Source organism: Falco naumanni, chromosome 4, assembly GCF_017639655.2.
Source record: "Falco naumanni isolate bFalNau1 chromosome 4, bFalNau1.pat, whole genome shotgun sequence".
NCBI lineage: Eukaryota > Metazoa > Chordata > Aves > Falconiformes > Falconidae > Falco > Falco naumanni.
The window spans coordinates 88,907,308-88,918,132 of NC_054057.1; the positions used below are offsets into that span (position 1 = coordinate 88,907,308).

At 37.1% G+C, this 10,825-nt stretch overlaps 1 protein-coding gene across 6 annotated transcripts in view; it reads left to right on the forward strand.

Moving 5' to 3' along the window:
• The window catches only part of NR2C2 (nuclear receptor subfamily 2 group C member 2), a 48,759-nt gene extending 39,316 nt beyond the window's left edge, over window positions 1–9,443 (forward strand). For 5 of the 6 annotated variants that reach the window (XM_040589855.1, XM_040589856.1, XM_040589860.1 and 2 more), the window contains one exon: window positions 965–9,443. In XM_040589855.1, the coding sequence (XP_040445789.1) occupies window positions 965–1,139 (175 nt within the window). In that variant the 3' untranslated portion in view covers window positions 1,140–9,443. The remainder of the gene's footprint in view (window positions 1–964) is intronic. The other variant, XM_040589859.1, reaches the window with a different exon arrangement.
• The last annotated feature ends 1,382 nt before the right edge of the window (window positions 9,444–10,825 follow it).

Genomic DNA, 10,825 nt, shown 5'->3' on the forward strand with positions numbered 1-10,825 from the left:
AAGTTTAGAGTAAAAATCTGATTATTTTTTAACAACTGAATGCTGGCTGGCACAAATTCAGATAGAAGCACAGGTGTTGTAATTTTCACAAAACCAGCAGCATATTTTGAATCTTTTTGCAATTTTCCCCTGAAGTTTTCAAGATGTGGTATATTAGCAGGATGGACCTTATATGTGTTCTCCAGAAGCCTGTGTTCAGTGCTGCCTGAGGTATGCTGTTACGTGGCTCTGGTTCAGAAAATTTGTTTATCTAGCCATTTTTGATATACATCTGCCATATAAACACGGCTGATACACTTTCATCACTGTACTAAATTCCAAATGCATTAAAAGTCTAGAAATTCAATATGATCATTTTAGTTTACTGGATGTCTGATAACACCCTGGTATGTAAAAAACCCACAGCATTTGGCAAAAAAGTATGACTAAGCACATCCCTCCACCTTTTCTCTTCGGAAGCAGATTCTCTTGTTTCCTCCTATATGCATCCAGTCCCTTTTTTGCTATCTGGTTTGTCATTAAGTTGCTAGGCAACTGAGGACTATGCTGTTTATGATTTAAATTTTAATTAAGCATTTTACTCTTAAAATTGTGCAGATGTTCTCACTAGTCAGTATGACTATTATTAGCCTCAGCACTGTCCTGAACTATGAAGTGCTTCCAGAGTTGGGAATTTCAGAAGTAGACCTGGAGAACTGTGTGTTTTTACATACCCATTGTATCCAAAAAGGGCATTAATATGTCCTTTTCATTGGAAAACCACAAAGAAAGATGGGGGGCTTTTTATTTCACTTGCAGGATAGAAAAGCAACCATTCTTTTTGTGGTAGCTCAGTTAGCTTTAATTGCCTCTTTACTCCCATTCATGAGTTATGGTAATAATAAAAGCAGATCCAGCTCTTTAGCCACAAAGTACTTTAAACTGGTATTATATGTATTAATAATCCACTGAACTTCTTTTTCAGGCTAGCCCGGATTCTAGTTCGCCTGCCAGCACTTAGGCTGATGAGCTCTAGCATTACCGAGGAACTATTTTTTACTGGTCTCATTGGAAATGTTCCCATTGACAGCATAATCCCCTACATTCTCAAAATGGAAACAGCAGAATATAATGGCCAAATAACTGGCACGTCTGTGTAGTGGGAACACCACAATTTGATGGATTGAAGTAATTTTCGTAAAAAACATACAATTACAAAGTTAATAGCATTTTGGTATGTTCAAATGTTTCCAACTTATTACCAGTTTCCTATCAGATTTCGCCTTGTCTGTTTGCTGACATTGACAAAAATTTAAGCAGCTATTCAAAGACCTGCTATTGGACCTTTTCTGCCACAAGGAATATTTTTGATGCCTTTCATTTAAAAGGCTATAGATTACTGAACATACTTTTCACATGCTTTGTATTTAGAAATTATCAGTGGTTAAAAATAGAATTTTATAATATCAGAGATTAGTAATAAAATTACTTTAAAAGTAAAAAAGAACAGTATGTATATATTTAAAAATATCCTTGGAATTAATATCTAATAAATGCCAGGGTATAATACTAGCACTTTGTAAGCACTTCTTGTCAAAGCGATGATGTCATCAACATCCTGCTTATGAGTATAGAAGATGAAAAAAATTGCATATGTCCTTAGTCAAAATGCTAATGATTTCTGTGAAAATGTAGAATGCTACAGGAGACAATCATTTCTTCTACAAAAAGTCACTTGCTTTTTTGCTAAGAAATATTAATGTGGATTCTTAAATCAGATACCCACATCATATGAAACTATAATCTGTTAATTAGTGCAGTTGTAATTCACAGTATGATGCAGTCATAGTGACTATGATGTGCTATAGTAATTACCCAAACTAGGAGAAAAAAATTTATTTCTTTCCACAGTAGTGATGAAATATTCAGGTTCCTTAAAGTTTCTATTCAGACCAACACAGTCATGACAAATGTTATTCTAATAGGAAGCCTTTTGATTGTGGAGGAAATCAGTCATTAACTGGAAAGAACAGTCACTTTCAAGTACAGCTGTGTGATGCTCTTTGAGTATGCTCTTTGTTATTTCCAAATTTACTTTTTCTCTCTGTACTCCTGAACACCCTCATCATCCAGACAAAGGTACAATTTAAAATCTTAGATGTGTAGAACCTGGCTGTCAGCAAGAGTATATTACAAAGCTCTCTTCCTTTGTTTCTTCCCCGCCTCCCTCCCCTGCCCTGACTGAGCACTCCCAGTTTTGCAGAGCTTTCAACCTTCCTGTGACTCAGTTTGAAACTGAAACACAGTCAGGATTGACATTCGGTCATGTACAGTGGAAGATAATGTCCAATGTACCATGGAGTTGTAAAATTAACTACTTTGTAATTGTCTACAGTGATGAGCCATCAATGTTTCCTAGTGTTGGCCATTAGCTGCTAGCATTGCTTCATTTTAGTATAATTTATTATTGTTATTGACATTAAATATTTTAAACAATCAAAGCTTAAAGAAAAGTCATGGCAATTAATACTCTCATCTGATCCTGGCTCATTAGACACATCAATTATTGTAATTATTTGTATGGTAGGTAGAGGCATTTTCTACTTGTGTATTTATATGTAACAAAAATCTAATGATAAGTTAAGCACTTTTGGTTTTCTTTTGTTATTGACACTTAATTAGAAACACCAGCCAGGCTGGTGTTTGTGTCTTTTAAGGGTCTGAATTGTAGCCAAAAGATGAGGCTTCTGATGTAATGAAAAGTCCTTACCTGGTATACTTCATTCTCATTAGAAGGCTCACGTTTGTAGCACTCATTGTGATATGGAAGGCTATTTAATTTTAGCTTCTGGATGCATTACAGTCTCCTACAGTTACCATTGTTACAGCATTCAGAATCTTCTTTTCTCCAAAGGGTGTTACAAAAAGTCCAATATACATGCAGAGATTTGTAATATTGCACTTTTGTTTCTCTCAGCTTTTACTGTAACAAATGAAATTGTCATATTTTTAATGTGATGGAAGGTCCACACTCAGAATGTTAAGTCAACTGGAATGCAGAATTTTGTACTAGCTGTTTTATTGCAGTGTAACTTCTTGTGTGATTGTGTCCACACTCCTGATGCAAAGTCCCTGTTTTAAAGTTACACAACTTAAAAGTTAATTGTGATACTAATGTCAGAAGAAGTAGCTACCTTGGAAAGAACTGTGGCTGGTTTTGATAAAATTTAAAATTTTATCGCATTATGTTATTGTTGTTCTAAAGTATTATGCATAGAACTATTGTGATATTTTCATTGCAAAAAAGATTATGCAGGTTAATTTGCTTTCAGTATTTTGTAAAAATCATTTAAGCAGGTAAGTAAGCATTGTTAATTACAAATTAAATACTCCTTAGCACAAAACCTAGCCACTGGAATCTTTTTTCCCCAAATGCGAATGTACACCAGCTGGCTTTTTCATTACAAACATAATTTAAACTTCCAATTTTTCAAGTAACCAAGGGCCCCGTTTTTGTGCAAAAATTTGTTTTCCTAACTTTTCTTACTTGTGCTGTGAGCATAACAGTTCAGGAAACAAAATAAAGCCACTACAGTTTTTTGGGAACAGAGGGATCGCATGAAGCAAAATGTATGCATTGCATTACTTTTGTCAATTAAAATGGTAAATATCATGCAGCTCTGTTTACAAATAAACTACACTCCCCACAAATGCAAGACCACATAATGATATCCTTCATCCATCTCTAGCAGTCACATACTCTGCAAATAGTTTCCAGGACTTTAGGGACAAACTATTAATTTGTGTTAATGAAGTAACAACAATGCAGTCCATATCTAGGGTTGGTTTATTGTGCATGCATTTAATAGGTGAAATGTTCCATACTGAAGATTCTGATATTACCACCTAAAAGCTGTAAAGTCTCTCTTTAGCATCATCAGCATGATTTGCTGGCTTGCATTTGTCAGAACCAAGATAATTTAGTCCTTATGCCATTAACAAAAAGTACTTTCTCTAACTGTACACTGTTAGGATTCCACTTATGACTAATAGTTTGGACTGTAGAAATGTGGAGAGCATATGGTGTATCCTAGAGCTTAAGAATTACTCAGAATCTAAAATTTTTTGCATATTGGAATATTAGCTATAAATAATTAGATAGATGTGATGAATAACCTAATCTTTCTCACTCAAGAGAAGTTATTTGTGATATTAATATCAAAACAACACAAGCTGTTTTGTAACAGCTGCTCAAGGGCTGTTACAAAAATGAGCCAGATTTGGCATATGATGGAGAGACACTGAAAGGAATCACTTAAAACACTGCTACGTAAAAATATAAACCCTGTTCTCCACCGCAGTAGGGCTTCTTTGTGCTGAATTCCAAGTTTAATCACAGACTCGTTGAGGTTGGAAGGGACCTCTGAACATCTGGTCCAACTCCATGTTTTGAAACTATCTCTGCAGAAAATACTGCAGTGCTGATGTAGTTCTTTTCATTTCCAAGGTTTGTTTCATCGCTTCTGCCAGTAACTGGAAGATGATAACAGGCTAATCTTACTAGCTTTACTTTTAAATTAATTTAATTTTGTTTCTTCTTTGCAAGTGCAAACTTTTGCTTATGAATATGGGGCGGGAGAGTTTTTTATTATGGTAACAATTATTGAAAAACTGTTTCTTAAGTACAGAAATAGTTTTTGTTTTCATAAAGGCCAAATTTCAATGCCAAACTTCTGTTTACAGAACTAGGAATCAAGGGGTCACTGACAGTGATTCTAAGAAAAGTGTCATCTCACTGATCCTCTACTTGGTGCCTAAAATCCACTCTCCAAGATTTTCGAGTCCTGTTTCTGCTGCTCTTGAAATGAAATTATTTAACTCAGTAGAAATACAGTGATAAACTATCTGATTATATCTATGTGCACTTGAGCATATGTGTATATTGGTAATAATTAATTCAGACAAATGTTAGAATTCTATGCTGACTGAAACTGTGGCATGCAGGGAGTGGTCATGAAGCAGAGTAATGTTCCTTCTCAATGTGCTTCATTGGTTTTCTAACTTTTGAGAAGGAACTAGATTTGAATCTTGCAGATAAAAAGAACAGTGGTCAACAATTGTGTAGGAGTATTTTGGGTTAACTTTGTAATAATGATTTTTATTGCATTTGTGGCAAGGGAAAGAAGGACTACTACTTCACTTCTGTTGATTTCCTTACGCTGAACTAAAGAGATGCTGAACTGAGATCGTGTGCAAAAGTAATCTTTCTCTGCCTATTTACATGGTTTGTAAATCAGATACAATGCTTTTGGTGCCAGGTGGAGTTACTCTGGCATGGAACTGGTAGAAGAGGAAAAAATAAATCTCCAAGGAGAGATCCTTCAAAGAGATCATACAAGCCTTTATTTTAGATGCCCAAAAATGTTAGTTGTTAAGGAAGCTTAGTTTTCAGAGCACTCTGGGGCAAGAAACTATTGTTGGTCACCACTGATTACTTGGTATCATTTGCCAAGTCTTTTTTTTTATCATTGACTGAAGCCCTTGGCCCTCAGGGCAGCTGCAACACCTCTAGTCAACAGCACTGACTCAAGACTTCTATGTTGAATACAGCTGGCTCTGCGTTATCATTATAGTACCCTTTGGCAGAGGGCATATTCTGAGGTGTAATAGGGAAAACAAGTCAGGGCTGAAGCTTCCAGGCGAAACCAGTTTCCTGACTGTTTCTTCTTTGGCAGAGACTGTAAAACTTCAGTGATTTCATTCTTGTGTATAGTATGCAGGGCTTCTGCAGACTCCTGAATGATTTCATCCAAGATACTGAAGATGGTTCTTTTTCAACTACACTTGCCCATCAGAGAAACACAGAAATAGCAGGCAAACAAGTAGGTTCCCATCTGTCATGGTAGTTTGCCACGCTACCATACAACAGCCAGGACAGCTACTGCGGTGGTTTGCTCTGATGATAAGCATGGGCCTGCTGTGAGAGCAGCACACATCTGCAGTCCTAATGCCTCCGTATATCCAGGGAGAATCGACAAAATGAGGCCATGTTCACCCTGTAGACAAGAGTAAGGGGCAGAGGAAGGACGAATTGCCAGCTTCTACTGATCCTGAATGACAGAAAATTAGTTTAAAGAACAGCTTGATATGAAACATTAACAAGAGGGCATGGCAAAGGGGAGAAAATGAAAACATTTACTTTTTGCACCTCTTAATTCTAAAGTTCCTGACTCATTTTAACAGTAAAGTTTCCTGAACTAAGTTCAGGCTTATTGTTTGATGAAAAATGTCATAACCCCTCTTGCTAGATAATGCTACAACCCTGCTTCTGCTGTAGTCAGTGTTGTCAACATTATATGGGAAGTTATTTGTGCAAAAAAAATCAGAACATTATTTATACTGAGGTTGCAAGATAAAGGAAAATTCTTCATAAAGTTTAAGTGCTCTAAGTCTAAATAATATTAGACTTGGAAAACATCAAGACCCAGAATTACCTTATTACAGAGCTTTTTTGTTGTGGAGTCATGCCAAGTTCTTCACAGATACTGTCATAATGTTCTGTAATTCCCACAGCCTGTTTTATTGTCTGAGTTACATCAATGCTTTGAAAGTGGCTTACTATTGTTAAATTCATGCCTGTCCTCATCCTTTTTAAAGGGTTTGATAGATTTTTACATATCTTTATTTTGTGCCTCCCACTGTTGTGCATTTCTGCGTGTTCAAGTCTAAAACTCAAGCAGCTAATGCATATGTACATAGTTGTATGTATGTGTGTATGAATGTATATGTTTATACCTATCCGTCTAAATATATTATGTACAGTGTATAAAAAGGTGTAGTGTATGTATATATGTACAGATACGTAGCTGTGCATTCATACCATTCTGTATGTTAAAGCTTTTCATTCATTTGTTGATCCAGAGCTTCCTAGTTTAAATTTCTTAGTCCAAAATAAGCCTTGTTTAAGCAGGTGAATCCTCATGAATTTCAGAGCTTTGCACCATTTTTTAAACTCAGCCTGAATTTAGCATTTTCTGTTCAGAACTGACAAGTATATTCTGTCAGTTTTCTGGTTTTTACGTTACTCCCTTTACCTTTTCTCATTTGACGCGTAGAATTCTGCCAGTGAATAGTTAATCGAACATATAATGTATGTTAACAACGATAAATAAATACAGTCATAGAAAATACTTCCCTGTTTTCAGTACATAATCATTCTCTTTCCAGCTTCTGAGAGACTTTTTTGTAAATTTTTATTTTGCAGTGAAACTTGGTAAGAGATTGATTTTTTCCAAGTGTTCAGCAGGGACTAATCGGAAGAGAACCAAGTTGCCCTTTATCACTGAACTGTTGCACACAGAATAGGATGCAGTGGATGTTGTTGAAAAAATCAATGCTTATATTGCTGTAACTATAACCATGAAACCAAACCGTTAATTAAACAAAGACTATGTGACTATGTCCTCTCTTCAATGAAACAACATTTTTGTTACAGTGGTAACCAAATAAGAGGGAGATTACAGTTAGTTTATTTCTTAGCAAGCATCAAGACTTACTCAGGATCTTCACGATGCATTTCAATTAGTATATTCATTTCCCAAGGTTATTCTCTTTATTAAGGTCTACTTAAACTAAACAAAGCTGGTTAGTTCATTTAGCTGTCAGACTAGTGTCAGTTTTCATGTTCTGTCCTTTCCTGAAACTGTTATCTGTGCGGATCTTTCAGTGTGTGTGTGAAGTTCCCATTGTTCACGTGGGAGCTGGACACATGGAGCATTTATGAAGTTGGACTTGCAGTAAGACAATTTATTACTCATAGGGAGTATTCAAACATCTAAATTATCAAAATATAAGTAGTTCTTGTTCCTTTTCCCTTCTGATGATTTAAGTTACAAAGGAAGCCTTTTGTAAAGTAATTCTATTAAGCATTTCACAGACCGCGTGGGGGAGTAGTTCAGCAACTCTTGTTTCTGTCATATTAAAAATGTGAAGTGGAATTTTCTGGGCATTTATTTCTACCTTTTGTACTCAACGGGGCAAAGATGTGTATATGTTTAAGCAGGCAAGGAGACACCAATTAAAATAATGCAGCTTCTTGCACGCTTAAACAAAAGCACAAGTCTCTTTTGGGGTCAGGCCTTCTGCTCGTGAAGTCTTTGCTATGGAAAATGCTAAGAATGCTCTCTGTTTCTTACTATATTGTTTACTAAGCATTTGTAGCAAGCTTTTGTTTCAAACCTTATTTTTGAGATTTTCAGCAGGAAAATTACTTAAATTAATGGCAGGAATTCCTGTGACAGATGGTTCTTCATTGCTGTCTTGACAATCAGTGCTGTTTGAGTAATGTTTGCTTTCCTCTTTATCAGAGGCTGAATGGAAACCTGAATATCTATTAACGTCATCGTACTGCAGTAACATTTTTAAAGATTGGGAAGCCAAATGGGGTACTTATCAGGATTTAATCTGTTTAAAAATTAAATTGTCAGTTTAGAAAAAAGCGTATTTTAAAATTGTGTACTTGTTTTATATACATGTTGAATTGTTTGTGTTCTGAAGGACAAAACATGCTCAGATTTAAGTGGCAATAAAGGCTCTGTTGTAGTATTATGTGGAAACTGTACAATGTGAAATCAGCTCTCTCTATTTTATCACAGAAGGCAAAAGTCTGAGAAGCATACCTACTGCCAGGTATCTAACACCCCTGAATAACTGGCTTCTCGTACATTTTTTAATGATCTTAGATAAATGATAAGAGGACACAGGTCCATTTAAAAGTATTTTTGCTGGTTGTGGGTTAAAAATAAGACTGAATAAATTTCAAATTAAAAGGATATTCTTTAAGAAGAAAGCACGTTACTTAAAGCATGTATGTTAAAAATCTCAGATATGGAAACAACATTGAATGTGGGAATATTCTTAATAACTAATCTGTATGCCAAAGTACATTGCAAGTCAGTGTTCAAACAGTTCCATAACTGAAAAACTGCATTTTGTCTAAGTGTTGTATCTATTTGGCATACCAGGATGTTCTGAGCTCCTACAAAACCAGCAAATTTTTATAAAAGCAGTGATCTACTCTTCATTCCTTGGGGTATTTTCTGGAAGTCTCTGTTTGTTATAATCAAGAAAACTATTGTTTATGTTATTATATTTTAATGTCAAGTTAAAAATATTGCAAAAATTGTTAATTTCTCACAGCTGCTTTTCTGAAATCAGCATTGTTATGTGTGATACCATTAAAAAATAACAGCATGTTCTTTTTCTTAATCCCCGTTTTATATCTAAACAACGTCTTCAGTCATGAAGAGGAATTTGCATTGTTGTGTTTGTATATAGAGTATTGCAGTGCATGATTTAGGTTATGCATTTTATTAAATGCTGTTTAAATGTGGCATTATATTGTTGTGGCTTACTACTACTACCTAAATGAGGTTTATATCATTAAAGAGAACTACAAATATAAATGCATTCTTGAGTTTTGTTTTTAAGTTCACTTCATTTCTTCTTAAACATTAGGTGTTTAAGCAAAATACATAATTTGAGGGAGAGAAAGTGTTTTCCCTTCACTACAGTGATTATCTTAAGAGTGATTTAATTGGGCCTAAAATGGAAGATAAATCCCATGAACCTTACTGACACCAGGCAGCTACTTCTAGGAGAAGGGCCTTTTCCTGAAGGTTTTAATTCATCTTCTTTAGCCTTCTGGTTTTAGTTTTGTGGGGTTTTTTGGAGGAGATAGATAGATAGCTAATAATAGGCAATGCTTTGTGTTTGCTTTTACCTGGTCGTTCCTTCCTGATCCCCAGGTTTTAAAATAAGGCAATTCATTGGGTCTGGTTTTAGTTCCCTTCACACACAGTTTATAATAGAGGTAATGAATTTGGACTCTATTGCGAACAGTAAATGCATCCTCCATGTATGTATATGGAGAAGAGATAGCGTTACCCGAGTTTCTTGTTGCTGCTCTTAGAAACTGTACAACTTAGAGGTTTCACTCAGCAGAAAGGAGGGTCACCAGGCTTTAGGTTTCAGCTGTTGAATCCTGGTGTCTAGAGAACTAAGCAGGGGAGGGAGGGAAGTCCTTCTCATTCAGCGGCCTACTGTGAACCAGGTCTTGTTGCCCAAGTTTGAGAAGGTTGTTCTTCTTGCCAACTGAAACTGTGTCTACGCCACAGAACACTCCATTTGTTATACTATCCTCTGCAGAACAGCCAGAAAGGAAACAACAGGCATTTTGAAAAGCGCTTGATAGTCAAGGTCAGTATGCACCAACGGAAGGTCATGCAGGACTTGTTTCAGAGCATGTGTGTGCCCTGTGCATCGAGTTGGGCAAGTTTTTCTTGAGCACAAAATGCATGTTTTGCATTTCACAGAGCTGCCTGCCACGTTACAGACAAAAACGTACATTCATTCAGGCCGTGCCGAATAATGTATTAAATTAACTCGCTTTTTTAACTGCTTAAATGAAGGTTAATGGGAGGGGGCGAAGCCCCTAACAAAAAATACCCCTTGCTAACAGCATGTTTCATAAATGTAATTTGCATCAAGGCATGACGTTACTACAAACGGCAGCAACAGAGCGGAGCTCGGCCGCCGCCGCGCCCGGGTCATCTCCCTGTCCGCCGCTTCCCGCGGTTGCTGCCGAGCGGCACTGCTCGCTCCGGCCGCCGCGCCCGCCTGTCCCGGCCTCGACCCCCGCCCCGCTCCCGCCGCCTCGCCTCCCGAAGCGCGCGCTCTGGGCCGGCTGCGGCCGGGATCCGGCGCCGCGCGCCCCCGCGGGGCCTGGGCGCCGCTTGCGCACGGCGCGTGAGGCAGCGCCCCGCCCCGCCCCGCCCCCGCCGGGGGG